At 37.3% G+C, this 17279-nt stretch overlaps 1 protein-coding gene across 2 annotated transcripts; it reads left to right on the forward strand.

Annotated features, from left to right (window-relative positions):
* The first annotated feature begins 6776 nt into the window (after window positions 1–6776).
* Window positions 6777–15325, forward strand: LOC136251144 (TNF receptor-associated factor 2-like). Of its 2 annotated transcripts, none has more exons than XM_066043533.1 (7): window positions 6777–7033; window positions 9558–9591; window positions 9874–9978; window positions 10044–10211; window positions 10266–10337; window positions 10395–10469; window positions 14037–15325. In XM_066043533.1, the coding sequence occupies exons 1-7, from the start codon at window positions 6876–6878 to the stop codon at window positions 15138–15140; spliced, it is 1716 nt and encodes a 571-aa protein (XP_065899605.1). In that variant the 5' UTR covers window positions 6777–6875; the 3' UTR covers window positions 15141–15325. The 2 variants fall into 2 exon arrangements, with proteins under 2 accessions (XP_065899605.1, XP_065899606.1); XM_066043534.1 differs by lacking the exon at window positions 6777–7033 and adding an exon at window positions 7160–7207.
* The last annotated feature ends 1954 nt before the right edge of the window (window positions 15326–17279 follow it).

Genomic DNA, 17279 nt, shown 5'->3' on the forward strand with positions numbered 1-17279 from the left:
AAACAATGCGCCTTGGCCCGTTTAAAAGATCGATATACTCTAATAGAGCAGTCACAGTATTCTTCAGAGGAGCAGTGTAGCAAGCTTATAAATAAGGAGATATGGTTGGTGAGAGTAGCTATTGTCATTGTTAGCATGTTATGACCTCTTTTTTTTATTTTTTATTTTTAGTCTTTGACTTACAGAATGGTTGTGATTCAGAATGGAAACCTCATTGCCCCTGGGGACCCACTTTAACTCTTAGCCCTGGGCCCCTTAATTTTCTGGGCGGCCCTGCTGTGAGGAGACCAACTTCTGGCTATCGATGTTTTAAAGTATACAGAGTTGAAGCATTAATGGACATGGCTGATGTTCTGAGGGGATCTGAAGACATGCTTCCAGCAAAATTTTCTGCTGCAGAAAAATTTTCTGATTGTATAATCTCTGAGGTGGCAATTTGTGCTGTTTTAACTGCGCATGCAGTTGCAGGCAAATCCAGTCATTTCTTGCAGTACAAAAGTAGAGTGTATAGTGGGTAGTTAAGCAATTGGCTGAGTATACAGCAAGTAAAGGGCCCAAAAACACGTGGTTTTCACTAAACTTACAGATGCCACAATTAACATTCAAATTGTTTGTGTTTTGCTATTAACCGCAACTGTTTATTTTCCTTATAGTTCAGTATAGCTACTGTTTAATTCTGTTTTTAGGCCTCAAATATACCATTTATTTTAATGCCTCATGTAGTATATTGTCAGAGCCCAAATCTATATGCTGTTTTAATAATTACGTTAAGAACGATTACATGTTTTTAGGGTAGCTGTGGTATATAAAGTGTAAAAATAAATATGTATAAATTTTATATATGCAACAGCGGAAATTTGGGGGAGAAGCTCACCAGTTCTACTTTCTTATCACAATGCAGACATAATTCGGATTATCTTTGGCTGCATTCCAGATTGATGAACATTTTTTGGGCTCTGAAATTCTCCCTAAAAATGCCAAGATCATCAGAACCATGATTGAAACATGGAACCATGACAGAACCCGTGACCGTCACTCATGATGGGTGCTGAAATGATTTGGGGGAAGTTACTCACTTAACGATAACTGTGATCCTTTACTGTCCATCAAACAATGATCCCTACCCCATCATACAACTTGGTGAATCTTACAAGTATTATTTGTTGTATTGTGTAGACCTCAAGAAGAGTGTAGTGCACAAAAGAAACAATAGTACAATTACAATTATACATAATTACTAATTAATTAATTAAATGTGACCAGATTTTACAGAACCGAACCAAATCGCACATCAGGCAAAATCAAACTAACACCACCAGTGGATAGCTACACGGCTATCGTACTACACGTTTTGACCCTCAGCACTACTCAAACTACACGAGGCTGGTTTTAATAGACGTCTTTTCTGGGTGGTGTGGAGTGCTCAAATGGCGGTTTCAGGCCTTGTGAAGGACCTGGCTTGGCAAGAATCAGTGGTTTACTGGTGGACAGCCTTATAATGTTGGCCAGACGTGTTCTTGAGCACTCGTGATACTACTTCGCTCGTCCAACTGCTCAGATTTTCTATCTTATTTGGCGGGAAACTGTACAAGCAGCTACAAGTACTGGAAGTGGCTTGAAAGGTAACAGATTGATGCATCTTCTGTGTAAATTTCATACGCGTGCTTGCTAGCCTTGGAGAGTTATGCTAGCTTCAATTCTTTAAAACCGTTTATCTCGAAACTTCTAATGTGCGATTTGGATCGTTTTTCCAAAATCCAGTCACAAATAGTGTCTAGACTAGCTAGGTTGTGCTTGAATTGTTCAATCTCTGTCAAGTTAATCACATGTTGGGGTAAACAATTCCAAATTTTAATAGCGGATGGAAAAATTTGTAAGAGTCAATCCTTGTCATTGGTATCATAAATCTTTTATTGTGTCCTCTGGTGTGGTAGATGTCAGGGTTAGGAATAAGAAGATTGTCAGCATTTATATCAACTTGGCAATTTATGATCTTATACAACATTATAGCCTTTTGTTCATTTCTACATCTGGTTAACGTGGGCCAGCTCAGGTTGGATAACACTTCAGTCACGCTTGAATCTCTAGTAGTTATGGAAGAGATTCAATTAGCACTAGACCATCAGCATCAAATTGACTTGATTTCTTCAAAAAACCCACCAGAGATCAGTGAACAAATCGAAATTTATGGTTTTAAAGGCTATACCCTCAACTGTATGAGTATATACCTGGCTGACCCAGAGATCCCAAAGAATCATACTGCCGAATGGTGATTACTCAGAGTTTCTTCCTGTTGAATGTGGTGTCCCCCAGGGAACAGTTGTTATGTTTTTACTCTATATTAATGATATCGGTGATATTTCATCTTCAATAAGACTGTTTGCTGATGACTGTGTATTATATAATAATCAAGTCTGATGAAGATCGCTGTATTTAACACCATCATACTTTCCTGGTCGCAGACCTGTCAAATGTGATTTAATGTAGCCAAGTGTGTAACCCTACAGTGTAGTACATCACTAACACCATCATATCAACTCAATAGCTGTGAGCTAATTAACCAACATATTTTTCTGGGAGTTACACTAACATCCTCCATGTCATTCTCAGCAGAATCAGCACATACAAATAACATAATTATGTACCAAAGCATCTAAAATGCTAAGCACAACCTTCATGAGCACTCTGAAGATGTCAAATCTATGACTTCAGAAGCCTGGTAGTCTAATATTGGAATTTTCATCCCTAGTATGGGATCCATACCTGATTAAGGACATTCAAACCTTGGAGAAGGTACAAAGGAGGGCTGCCTTCCGAGATAACAGTGACTGCTATAATACTATTCAATGGTATCTCCTATAAAGTCTGCTGTAACTGTACTCATACTATATATAGTTAATTAAATTATGTGCTCTTAGGCAGCACTATTCATATCAAATGGTATGGTAGTACCATTTAATAGGGATTGCCCCAAAAATTTTGTGCGCCGCCCAAATTCCGCCTTTGAAAATCATCCTAGAAACATCTTATACGATAAAAATTGCCTTTATGGAATAGTACTAGTTCATAATCATTAAATATGTTACAGGTAGCCGGATACAGAATTTTAAAAGAATTGCCAAAACTAGATTTTAGTCTTACTGCCTCACTGCATATTCTAACAAAACAGTCACAAGTTACACTGTAGATAGCTAGCTGTGCTACAACAAAAAAATTAAACAAGCAGGTATTTAAAAAAAAAAAACTGTTAACTTAAAAATGATGTAGGGATCTATACAATAAAAGTAGTGAAACAAGAGATGAATGATGGTATTACAGCATAGCTCAGTGGGAAAGTTCCTACTTTGGCACATAGCTATTTTGTTCAATGCCATGTGCCATAGTAGGGACTTTTCCACCATGCTATGCTGTAATACCATCATTCATCTCTTGGCGAGCTATGCTGTAATAACATCATTCATCTCTTGTTTCACTACTTTTTATTGCAAAGATCCCTACTTCATTAACAAGTTTTTTAAATACTATAGTATATGAATTGTATGTATTTTTGGGCTTTGTTCCTAAGTATCACCAGCATCTTCCTGCCTACCAAATTCAAATTCAAAGTGCCTCATCAAAGATCTATTTAAGTTCTTGAAACAATACTATCAACATTAGTCAAATATTTGTGACCACTTTAGCTACTTACTTTTCTCATGAAACTGCTCTCCCAACAGAAACAACATCCTGATATCTTGCAACAGGCATGGTGATGTGGCAAATGATACTTGAAATAGTGTACTTATGAGTATTGGGTGTTATGTTTGCTAATGTATGAGTGGGAAAATCGCTCCATGCATTAAAATATTGAAAGACGCAGAAGAGACTCGTTGCATGAGTAGAGATACTTTTTGGTAGCTTCTTACATGACAACAATTCATTGTTGTGAATACTTATGCCTTACTAGCAACTGCAGTTTTACCCCTCCTATACCCCCATGAGGGCAAAAGAGCGGCATAACAAGGGGATCAGATAAACTTTTATGCCCCAGGTGTGTGGTTTAGGCAATGCTTGTAACAATGGATCTATAGATGGAGAAATGAATGGATTAGGCCTACAAATTTGCCCCAGCGTAGGGGAATTAGACTTAAGAGCAGCTGGTTAGGACTTGGAAAAGTGACAAGATCGAGTACATTTTTTTGGTCTTCAGCTTATACAGCTAGACCCTGGCATCACCAAGACCACTCTCACTGGCTGCGGCTAGTGAGAGTGGTCACTAATGCACCTATCAAAGTTTTGCCCCACCTACTCCATGTGAGATTTGATCTGACTAGCTGCATGACCTCATAAACATAATGACGTCAACTATGAAGTCATGACATAGATCTCCGTATGCATATAGAAGAAACCATCATGATTGATGAAAATATGTACAACAAATAAAAGTGTGAGCATGTGAATCCTCGGGCAACATGTGACCACAATCAGGACCATGAATGGAACCAATGTGGGCATGGCAAGGAAGAATAAAATACAAAAATAAGTTATAAGCTACAATATATACATAAGTACTTAACCTAATTAGTGTGCCACTCTTTACATTCCCTTGCTAGAAAAATTCTTCTAGAAACCATTATTCTGGCAAAGGCTGCATCATCTAGACATTTCTTGATAGTAGACTTTGATGTACTCACTTCAGGGTGAACAAAATTTAATAAATTAAACAGATTCGTGATTGTAGATAGCTGGTAGTGGCTTAGTACTGATATCTCAATTGTTTCATAGTAATTAGGGATGATACGGCGGTCAAATTCAGCCAGCAACTGAAGATATTCAACTTTCTTTTGTTTCTTATTTTGAGCAGCCTGAATAATATTATGTTGAGCAGAGTCCAGAGGGCAAGTTAATTCCAGTAAGGTGATAGTTGGGCTCTGGGAATTGTATATCACAATGTCTGGATGGTAAGAGATCAGTTGGGATTGTTGCTTGGGGGGCATCATCTGCATAAAAATTTGGCAAATCAGCATACACTTTGACGAATGGAGTATCTGCGAAGATCCCAGTAAGTGTTGATGACAGAATGGAAAAAAAACTTGATTATGCCTGTATGTATATCGCTGTTGTACAGTAGGACAGCAGCTTAAAATATGAGCTGTTGTGGGACAGTTTGAGTCACAAAGCGAGCACTTTGCTTCACATTGAATTGACCACCACTGTAAATTAACAGCAGTAGGCAGAGTATTAGATGCCGCACGTAGGAGGAAGGACAGTTGACCAGGGTGGAAACCCTCCAATAGCCAATTCCAAGTTTTATAGGAATCTTCTAAATCAGCTGAACCTTCAAGCTTGGACTGAACAGTCAGTGTCTGTAAATGATCTTTACACTGAGTTGTAGTATAATCCCTCGACAGATGTTTAGCTTTGACATATAGGGATCAAGCTGATGGAAGTGCTGATGACTGTTTTTTAGCACTCAACAAGATGGAATAGCCATTATCTTCTATTCCATTGCAACATTGCCAAGCCGCAATTGGAGGCCAAGCTCCTGAAGTCGTAGGTTAGCGGAAGCATTGACACAAGCTTGTAAACTTAGTTTAGCTTCTCTTGAGACATGGGTAATGCTTGGGCAACAAACCCCTGGATAGTATAGTACAACACGAGTAGCACTTCGGGGCAAATTTAGCCATTTCTTCAGAAAACGAATGGCAATAGATTCCAGCTTTGAAATGGACCAGCTGGAGACAGCATCAACACACAGGTGGAATCGGAGCTATGAAATAATATAGTTCCTATAAATCCATAGCTTATACTCACCACGAATGGGGAGTGAATCAGTGGCAGTAAGCAAGTCAGTCAGACGGCACACCATGCTCTTGCTTGCAGCCTTCTTTGTAGCACTTAAAGGGACATCAATTATCTTTCCCAAAAACTTCATAGTATGTCCTTCTATGATGGATATGGTCATGCCTTTAGATAGAGGTAGGCCTTGTGAAATAACTTTGGCACCATCAGAAAGGAAAGAAACATACTTTGGAGGTTTAAAAAATAAGTCCAAGTCAGATGCTTTCAGGTCAATTAGTTGTAAAACAGACTTATGAACATCAAAGTCGCAGGAGATCAAAGTCACATCATTGAGTTGGCACATTTTAAAGATGGCTTCCAGATGACTTTGGTAAACACAGGTTTACCATCTAAGGGTACAAATTTTCTTGCTCTTTTAGAGCATGGTTTCCATTCTATCTCATCCAGAGCAACAACTTCAGAAACCACATGATCATCACTGTTGTCATAAACAACCTTGCAAGATTTATCAAGAAAGTACTGGTTAATTCATGCTTTGTACCATCCAGATGGCTCTTCTCCAGTTTCTGTCCATTTCACAAACAAAGGGATTGATCGGAGGAAGAGCTTCTGAATTTTCAATAGGTATCTTAATATGATATCCATGTGGATGGTTCAGTGATTCAGCAAGCTTTAAAAGAGGATTAAATGCAAGTAAAAATATCACAGGGGACAAAGTGTCACCTTGAAAAACACCTCAGTTTCCCACATTTTGCTTGTGATCACTGATAGAAAGCCGGCCTGAATGTAACGGACTACGGATGAAGGCACCTTGACAGCTTCCAAAACCACTTCCACAAAAACAAATAACAACAATCGAAATCCATGTTCTCAACTATCACATCAGTTACCTTATAAGGTATACGCTGGTAATGACAGAAATTAAGGGTAAGCACCTTTGGATTCCCCTTGATGTAAGCAGACTTATCGAGATCTTCAAGATTATTCTATCGATTGCGCAACATCGTCATACCTGTTTTTCTATAAAAAACAGACCTTGAATACGGCTCACATCATCATAAAGTATCCGTGGGTATAGCTAGCTAAAGTAAGAAATGCCTGGATATCAAGTTTGCTTGCAGAGTAGCTCAGTGGATGATGGAGTTCGTGAAGGACTACTGTGTTATTATTGTAGACTGATCTTGAAGGATCCAATACAAACCAGTGAGACTGGACAACGGTTCTGTAAGGAATGCTTTAAAGAAGCAGTAAGGTATGTAATTGTAGCTACATTTAATTTGGCCTGTATAGATAGTATAGTATATAGCTACCTTTCAGCTATAGTACTATCTATATTCATGGCCTATGCATGACTGTTTATAACTTTCAATTTTGTAGTTAATCTTCTGAGTGATCAAGCTGGCAATGATGATGCTGCTACTGTCTTGTTAGTAAAATTAGTTGCAAAGTTATATATGCCATATCAACATTTGTGACCAGCTTTTGTAATCCATGACCTGGTCTTATCACATCTCAGTCTCATGTAAAGTATAAAATGTGCATGGCTACATTATAGCTACAATGGCAAATCATTTTTTGAATTTATTTTTCTCATTGGAATGTATCCCTGTGTCAAGTTACTCCCATCCTTGCACAATTTCATGCCTTCAGCACTACGTAGCTATTTAAAATCAGTTGGGTGATTTGATAAGACTCTTTTACAGCCAGTCACATTTATTAGTGTGGTGTATACCGCTTTTTCAGTTGTTATTTTGACAAAGAGGAAACAGCTACACTGCTACCTCAGTTGTCTTTATGTATACATATAATATATAATTATGGCCTTACCTCAGAATTTGCATTTAATGATGCTGATAAACTTGTGCAAAAAAGTACACTACAGTAACATTTGCTCATCCTTGAAAATTCCATACATTCCTTGAAAAATTCTCATGTTTGGAGGGTATAATGTAAACAATGGATCCGAGGACCCACCGGACCAAACTTTTTTGGGCAGATGTTCATAATAATTCTAACTTGTACTGACTACCTCTCAGTGCTTACTCTTGTGTGACCAGACCACTTTTACAGTGCCTAATAGAAATTATAAGCATCTACATAGCTGAAAAAAGGTCTGGACTGTTTAGCAATAAAGGCCACTTGTTCTTCCCACATATATAAGGGTATTGATAAATTCTAACAATTCTTTGCTTTCATGCATCATGGAGTCGGTTTGGTGAGCACCTGTGATACTCATCACTTCACTGAAGACACTACTTCCCAGTCTTGTCTGGAATAGTTGTTTGAACAAACTTGGTGAACTTAGTAGGCGACATGATGGACCCACTAGCTGTTCTATACAAACCAGTATTTAGGACTAATCGGCATGCATGCACACTGTAAATTCAAATGGGTACAAATGACCCAAATTTTTGGGTTGTTTTACCTGCAATTCAAACGACCGATTTTTTGGTAGTAATGACCCAAGGATGTATTGGTTTATTTTAACTTTGTAAGATACAGTCATATTACCCAGATGCTCTATAGTCTCTTCAACCTCTATAGCCAGGTGTTTGAAATAACCTTGCCATCATGGTCATTTTAACCATCTGTGGTAAAATTAACCCATGTCACAAAAGATTTGTTTATTTGTTTGTTTACATTAATTAACAAGTCAGTCATCATTAGTAATAACATACATTAATCTATCTATGACACATATTCACAATAATTGTTACATACTGCATTTTAATATATACTTTAAACATACCTGGTCTTATAGAGTTTTCAAATTGTATTTAAAACCTATGTTCTCCATGTTCACTTTTGATTGTGGGATGTAACACAACTGTTATAATGGCCAGTGTACTGTAAATTTAACCATGTAGCTGGTCATCTAAACTTTACGATAGCAGACTTGACAATTCACACTCAAATCACCAAAATATGTTATTTCAACATCTTAAGTGAACAGTTGTATTGACCTTCCCTGGTTATTTTGACTGATTTAGTTCAAATACCTACTCGGGTTACAACCACTTTTAGATGGTCATTTTAACCAAAACTTCTGCAGTTTAAATTTACCCATGGAGGTCAAATTGATCCATTTGAATTTACTGTGCAGCAAACTATATTGATTAGCTTTTGTTTGCTGACTTAGCAGCTGTGGAATTACTTAGCAGAATGAATTCATAACTTAAATGCTTGTATACCCAGTTAGGTGTTGTAATTCACCAATTTCCTATCCTGTCAAATCTCTGCATGGCTACTGCTTCAAATTGCAAGAAGCTAATTATAATCCTAAGGCAGTTTTGAATATCCAAAAGAAGTTGTAATGTTACAAACTATTATGAACATGTAATGTGAGATTGTGAGTCACCTACTTCTGAGTCAGCTCTACTATTCCACAAAAACTGTTTGGCTACTGGGACTTGCATGGACTTCACAGCCTCAGAGGAAAGAAACCTGCTTAGATATGTACCTGTAAATTAATTTTACTGGATCTATTTTGCCAACTTGGTTTACATTTAGGGTCATAACTCTGGTTTACATCCAGATAGCCATTTTAGGTTTCACTTTTACCATCCGAGGCACCAATTTTGTATGGAATTTTCACTAATGTGAGGCTTGTAGCTTACCTATGAACTGCATTTAACTCGTTGATACATTACCTCATTACCTGATTATTAAGTTATCAGCTTGGTTAGGCAATGAAAAATTACATATAGAACTTAAATTATGCAATTGCATAAATACAATAAATAACCTTTCATATAATTTTTTCTTCAACACCACAGAAATCATATCGATGGAGTGGGAGAACATGACAAGGTGAGCACAATTCCCCCACCTCAACTGTGCTACATACTCGTTTATATGAGGCCATACAATTATAACAATAATTATAAATTCTTTCAGTATTCTACACAAAAGTGTTCTTGTACAAACTTACAATCTGCTGGACTGTTACACCAAACACTAAAAATTCGCCTTGAGGATTTTGATGTCTACTGTTACTGTAATTGTGCAATAGAATTCTGTATTTCTGTGGATAATTAATTATACCGTCAAAAAGCAACTAACTACTGTCTTATTGTATTATGTTACATCTAGCCATGGCCTGATCATGCTATACAAAAAGAGATAAACAACTTGAAAGTAAGCTGTCACTATCACCAGATGGGATGTGGATGGAAAGGATTATTCAAGGATTTATTGGTTAGTTTGTGGATAGTGGAAAGCTATTTTAATGCTACGTATTTTAAACACTTGCACCATTACAGGATCAACACTTGTCAAGTTGTCAGTACATCACAGTGGAGTGTAGGAACACTGGATGTGGTGATAGAGTATTACTGTCTAAACTAGAAGATCACTTGAAGAATGAGTGTCTACAACGACTAGTGGAGTGTAAGGATTGTGGACAGAAGCTAGTGTTTAGAGATTTAGAAGTGAGTGTTGTTATTGTATTAGCTTATACACTGAATTTATGATTTTGTCAATAGGTACATGGTGAAAACTGTCCTAATGCCGTCAGAAAGTGTCATCGCTGCCAGCAGGAGATGCCAGCACTTAAGGTAATGATTATTGTAGAGTTACAATGAACTGTGTTATATTGTAATGTACTATTGTAGCTTACTGATCATGTGATGAGGGAGTGTACCTGGATCAGGTGTCCTTGTAGTGGTGAAGAGGATGTGTTGTTTGAGGTAAGTACATTACAATGTTCTACATGTCTTGTGCTCTCTATAGTGTTATGATAATCTGCCAGTAAATTCAACTACAAAGATCATGGATTATGTAGAGTGCTCATTGTTATGCATTATCTGAATATGTTACCCAGCTTTAGTGTATGTTTGTGGTATCATGCAGTAGACTTTACTGCAATCTTACTTGTGTATTGAAGTGACTTTTCAGGCTAATAGCAATAATATCATCTTGAATGAGTGTGTCATATAAAAATATACTCTTGTACCAGTATAGGTCAACTTGCAATTAGAAGTAGGATGGTTATTCTGTCATCTTTCCAGACGTAGTGCTCAATCTGCTAACTTTTAAATTTTTCATGTAGCCAGGGCCGCCCACAGGGGGGGCAACTGGGGAATTTTTCCCCGGGCCCCAGCCTGAAAAGGGCCCCAGGAGGCCCCATGAATACCTATTTAAAAGATCGATATACTCTAATAGAGCAGTCAGATCTAAATACTCTAATAGAGCAGTCACAGTATTCTTCAGAGGAGCAGTGTAGCAAGCTTATAGATAAGGAGATATGGTTGGTGAAGGGTAGCTATTGTCATTGTCAGCAGGTCATGGCCCTTTCTGGTCTTCAACTTACAGCTTGGGTGAAGCTGTGATTCAGAATGGAAACCTCCTTGCCTCTGGGGCCCCACTTTAACTCTTTGCCCTGGGCCCCTTAATTTCTCTGGGTGGCCCTGCATGTAGCTACCAGCTATCAGATGGTTGGTTATCGGTATTGGTCAATATCTGAATTTAAACAATCCTGCAGTAAAATGTTCTTACATTATAGTTCTCTTAGTTTTTGTGACTTTGTGTATGACATTGATCATATTATAAGTTACAAAACTATGGTAGCATTTTCACAAGAGTATACAGAGGCATATGGAGGTAAATTCACCTGTACACTTTTAAAATTGTGGGTATTGTAATAATTTAGCAGTAATGTCTTGTTAGTAGAAGTGATGGAATCTGAGTTGTACCTGAAGGCTGGATGATTGCTTTAGGGTATAGACAAGTAGTGTACACAGGATCCAAATAGTCAACATTCAGTTGCAACAAATCAGAGCAGATGCAGTGAGGAAACCAAACAAAAATTAATACTGATTATTCATATTCAGCATAACATTAATATAGTACACTTTTGGGTAGGGGGAGGGGTAAGTGAAAATAGTATACGTACTCTCTGTACAGTTGTGAAAATGCTGAAAATTATCTAACATGCAAATAAACCAACTAGTGTAGCCATTTTTAAAAGTAGCTGTGTAATATTTTTACTTTACATGCCCCCTATTCTGCATTGTTCATTCACTGTGTAATGATCTCAAATAGTCACTAACCGGATAATACGTGATATAGAAACTTGGAAAACGAATAATATAATATGTAAAAGTATGCAAAAAAAAGTTTCTATGCCCTGAGGTCAATGTAGATGACATGTATGGTACTGCTTCTGTTGTTCAACACTACAACATAATTTATCGCAAATATATAGCCAAAGCAATATTATCATGTCAAGAGGCTTAGTGCATTCCAACCTTGTTAGCCAAAAGAATAGTAGTTATAGTATTTTTTACTAGAAAGCTATCTAGCATTATGTTTTTGGCAAGTTTCATTAGTTACAAGCAATCTATGGCAATGCTGCAGGTTACTAGATACTTAGTAACCCACAGCAGACACAGTAAGCCTCCAAGTATCAAAGAAAATTGTCATTTAATCAACTGTATAGAGCTGCCAGAGCACAGGAACCACTCTATTCTGGACCTTTTTCTGTATCTAAAGTCACCCAATCATACTTCATTCATTCATTCAATGCCTACATACCAATGCTTCACTTTTCCTCAATATCTCTTGCAGAGTGTCCTGAGCACAATATACGAAGCATCATGTCATGAGCTGCTGGCCAATGCCATATTTTAAGAGATACGGGACCATTTCGCACGATTTTTATCTGGGTAGGTTCTTGAAAATGTGAACCTTTTTGTCAAGTGCGATGCAGGATTACATCATGGTGTGTGAAGTACACCCAGCTAGTGGGGTTTGGGGGGCATGCCCTCCCCCAGAATTAGATACTGAATTTGGTGACATTTCAGTCACTCAAAATTTTGGACTTTTATACTAAAATTGTGACCTGTTTACTAAAATGGTGGACCTTATTATCTCCTTCGGAACCCCCGAATCCCCCTACCTATGGGCTTTCATCACTGTTTGAAAACTTTGTGCAAAAAATGGCTATCATATCTCTCATTTAATCCAGTCTGTGTGTCAGTTGCCTCATTTGTACACGTTTACAGCATCACAAAATACATTAGGTAAATACACACTGTGAATTATCAGTGGTCTCATCTCTCCTTCCCACAAATGTCCTGACTACCATGCAGTATATCACTTTATAGATTCACAGTGGACCATAACTCTAACGACACAGCATCACACCACAACGTGTAAAACTCAACACACTTTCATACTATCATCATGATAACAGCTTTCCATATATAACACAGTCTATTAGGAATTTCACCAATTTATTGACAGTGACACTAGGTCACTTACACTATACACTTACACTGGTGTAGCACTGGTTGTCTTCAACAGGTATAAAGCCAAAATCTTAACTTCATCATTTTTGTTCTTTCACTACTGCACCACTAATTTCTAGAACTGTCTGGAGTTAAAATGTCTTCATTTGAAGCTGCTCTTTTAGTCTTATCAGAAAGCTGGGAATAGCATCCTGGCATCTAAGATAAGGTACACTGGCTTGTATCTCTCTTCATAGCTCGCTATATAGACAACTGAGACATCTGCCTGTTTTACTAGTATTTACGTTCTGCATTATTTAAGCTTGATGACACACTTAGATTCACCAGCTGCCATTTCCCACAAATTGCTTAAAAGTGTTGCACACATACAAGCATGGAAATATCTACTAGACAAGTCTTGAGGTTATGCACGACATTCATTTTTGATACACGTATACAGTTGTGTGAGTTATTAGAATAAGTTATGAACAGTAAACATTGACACTTGTGACAATTCAGAGGTGCAATTGCATTGATTGTGTGTTTTTGGTCTACTCGTATGTAGTTTGATAACAAAGGTGCAGTGACAATAGAAAGTTCTATTCAAGTTCTATTCAAGTAATGATGAAGAATTGAGAACAATTCACAATTGGTTAGCTATTACATTAACATGACAAATGGATGAATGTGCTGTTTCAATGAGCTATCTCAGACTTCTTATGTAAACTTGTTGACCTATTTTGAAAAGAAAAACACTAAAAACCACATAATGTGGGACTCTCAAGTTACAGTGGACTTGCCAGCTGTTATGCTAAATAATAATTAGCTATCATTGTGATATCTGTAAATGTACCGAAAGCAATTATGCTAACAAGTTCATAGTACAACTAGCAGCCATGTTCTGTAGCAGTTAAGGGAAACTGTTGTAATAGTAAATTGATTCTAAAGCATATTGGTCTTATTCTGTGCTATTTATATACTGACTGGAGTGTAGTAATGTATGCTTATAATGTTATACATTCATAGGTTAACAGCAAAGGATACTTTGAGCACCTGCTGGACTTCAACAAGTTAGCCAGTCACCTACAACCATTACTGGTCCAGTTCTCCAAGATGAGTCAGTCAGTAGAGAAGATGACCAATGATTACCAACTGGTCACCAGTAGAATTGAACTACTAGAGACTAAGTGTGATGATCTGGAGAGGAAGAACGAAGAACTATTTCAGAAGAATGAAGAGCTATGTCATGAAAACAATGAGAGCAAGAAGTTGATCAAAGAATTGACCATGAAAGTGGAAGGGAAGGAACACAAATCAGAAGAAGTGGCTAAGTCTCAAGTTGGTAACATTGTACGTGTTACTGATGATAGGCTTTCTACTTTGGAGCAAAATTATGAAAAGCTTTTCACTGATGTTGTAAATACAAAGAACTCCATTAGTCAAATTGAAATGCTCAATGGTGAGATGGCAAAGATAAAACGAGATGTCTTCTTATCACAAGGATCAAAGGGTAATGAACTGGTCCCATACAACAACAACTCTTATCCACTGGATTATATCAAACAAGTTGAAGAGAAGGTGTTGGAAGTTGAACGTACCGTGAATGTCCTGAACGTCCACCATTCAGAATTAGAGTTACAATTACAAGCATCTCTTGCCAGTACACACAATGGAGCTTTTCTCTGGCGTATACCAGAAATGAGGAGGAGAATTCGTGATGCTAAAATTGGTCGAATCACCAACATCTACTCACCACCATTCTACACAGGAAGAAATGGCTACAAGATGTGCATCAGAGCTTATCTTAATGGTGATGGCACTGGAGAAGGAACACATCTTTCAATTTTCTTTGTTTTGATGAGGGGCGAGTATGATCCCTTACTTCAGTGGCCATTTGAGCATAAAGTGAGCTTGATTCTTGTTGATCAGGATCAAAAGAAGCATTTGGTGCAGACATTTAAACCCAACATACAATCAAGCAGTTTCCAGAGGCCAAAATCAGATATGAATGTTGCCAGTGGTTGCCCAGAATTTGCCAAACTGTCAATCCTTGACAATCCAAGTTATGTCAAAGATGATGTGATGTATATTAAAGCTGTCATAGACACCTCCAACATACTGCATCCATAGCTAGTACATTTACCAAACACTAAACTTTAGTACAGAAGCTGTATATTACGTAACTGCACCTTAAATTTTGTAGTATAATTATGTCAGCAGTTATAAAATATAGTTGTAGCACTTAATTTTCTCTGAAGTTTGTACGAACGAATGATCATGGTATACAAGAGCGTGATGATATTTTACACAATTAGTATATTTCCATGATATTCGATGCATTGTAGTCCAATGGTCCAGCCAGGGCTTTGGCACTGTTTATCAGTATATACTGGTATACCGAATATCTGCTGTGCTTGCAGGAAGTGTTGAACAATTGATGTAACTATATATGGTATGGTTTATAGTGTCAAGGTATTGCAAGGTAATGCCAGAATTATTATATCAACTAATTAATAAATGGAATTAGTATTTCCTGCATGGCTTGCAGTTCATGTAATCATACCCTGTATGGTCATGTTGTTCACTTGTGTTATGCATGTTAGTTACAAGCATTCTCATGTAGTTATGGTAAGTATTTTAGTCAACATGAAACAAATCGCTATTGCAGTGAGATAAACTAAAGACAGTACAGTAGCTACAACCTATTGATATGCATCTATAGTAAAAGTTCACATATATACAGGAGCTATAACATGTTTTTACAACTACATTATAGCTTTGGTGTCTCCTTAACCCTAAAATAGTGTTTGTAGCTACGTATACCGTATAGGGATAATGTAGATTTGTCCAAAAGTATCACTCAAAACCAGCCTCACTTCTCCTTCATAACAGCTTGGCAATATTGGTTAGGCGGCATAATCAAGCCCAAGTTCATGATCCGTAAGCCTTTCCAACAAGTTATTATCAGTTAACAGAAAATTGATAGAAACTTGTTGGAAAGTACATACACCTTCAGCCAAACATAAAATTGACTTTGGTACATGTACACCTGCAGCTATACATATATTACTGAGCAGTGGCGTAGCTAGCCATGAAGGATTGGTTGGGCACCCTTAGTAAGCTGCAGCAATGATGATGATGTGCTCTTGGATGTGCTAGGGAGTCTGGGAGCATGTCCCCAGAAAAATTTTCAAAGTTATACTTTCTAAAGTTGAAGATGAGAGTAATTTAAGCAGTTTATTCTTCTACAAACATGTTTGATTGTTGATCGAGTGTTGTATTACGGTGATTGCTCTATTAGGGTGACTGCTCTATTAGAGTATTTCGATCTTGTGGAAACTGAGTTGGTAGGGCACTGAAACTGATTGGTTGGGCCTGTGCCCTACCAGTACCCACCTTAGCTACGCCACTGTTACTGAGTCAGTCATGGCGCTATCTTACTATTGACTAGTTGTATATAGTCAAGAGTTCATTGTTTGCATGACTGAAGTAGGAATTCAATATAATTATACTGTATAATATGCAGATAACCTCTCTTGTTCATTTCTATATGATCCCTATTCATTACATTATAATACAGGTTACAATCAGAGATTGAGATTCATACCACCTGTATTGTAACGCAGCACTTTCAGTAACATGTGAGCATTTAACACACTTTTGATGCTTAGCTACAACCCACTTACTGTATGTACAATGAATACACGGCAAATTATTGTGTAATTTTGGATCAGCGGTTTTAATTATTATTACAACAACAATGTGAAAATTTATGATTATCTGTGAGTTCTACATGTAACTATTTATATGTGCCATATCCTTTTAAAACTTGGAGAGGTTACCTTCAAATAATGTAAAATTCAAGTTGCCAGGGGTAACAGTTATTATTCATGTGTTAATCAAATTCATGTATTGTAAAGTTTCCATAGTAGCTCTTGAAAATTCATTAACCATCACCACACAAGTGAAATGTGAAATGAACAGTTACTTTATAGTGGAACCCCTCTAAGACGGACATCACTGAGAAATTATTTTTGTCCTTTATAAAGAGGTGTCCTCAGTTAAGGGGTGCAAACTACTAGTACTATTTATTTGGTACGTGGACAAATATTCATTATGATTAAAGAGGTTGTCTGGAATTCAAGGGTGCCATTTTAGAGGGGTTCCACTGTATACTGTTGATGTTAATAGAAAAGCGTATATGTTGAAGTTAATGCAGTACTTTGAATGTTTTGCTAAGGATATGATGTTAATGTGTTTGCCACGATA

Source organism: Dysidea avara, chromosome 3, assembly GCF_963678975.1.
Source record: "Dysidea avara chromosome 3, odDysAvar1.4, whole genome shotgun sequence".
Taxonomy (NCBI): Eukaryota; Metazoa; Porifera; class Demospongiae; order Dictyoceratida; family Dysideidae; genus Dysidea; species Dysidea avara.

Bases quoted from the DNA above. Each gene is read 5' to 3' on its own strand.
- LOC136251144 (XM_066043533.1), top strand. From the start codon at position 6,876: ATGCCTGGATATCAAGTTTGCTTGCAGAGTAGCTCAGTGGATGATGGA. The intron at 9,592-9,873 runs GTGAGCACAATT...TGTTACATCTAG, and splicing joins GAGTGGGAGAACATGACAAG to CCATGGCCTGATCATGCTAT. The intron at 10,470-14,036 runs GTAAGTACATTA...ATACATTCATAG, and splicing joins AAGAGGATGTGTTGTTTGAG to GTTAACAGCAAAGGATACTT.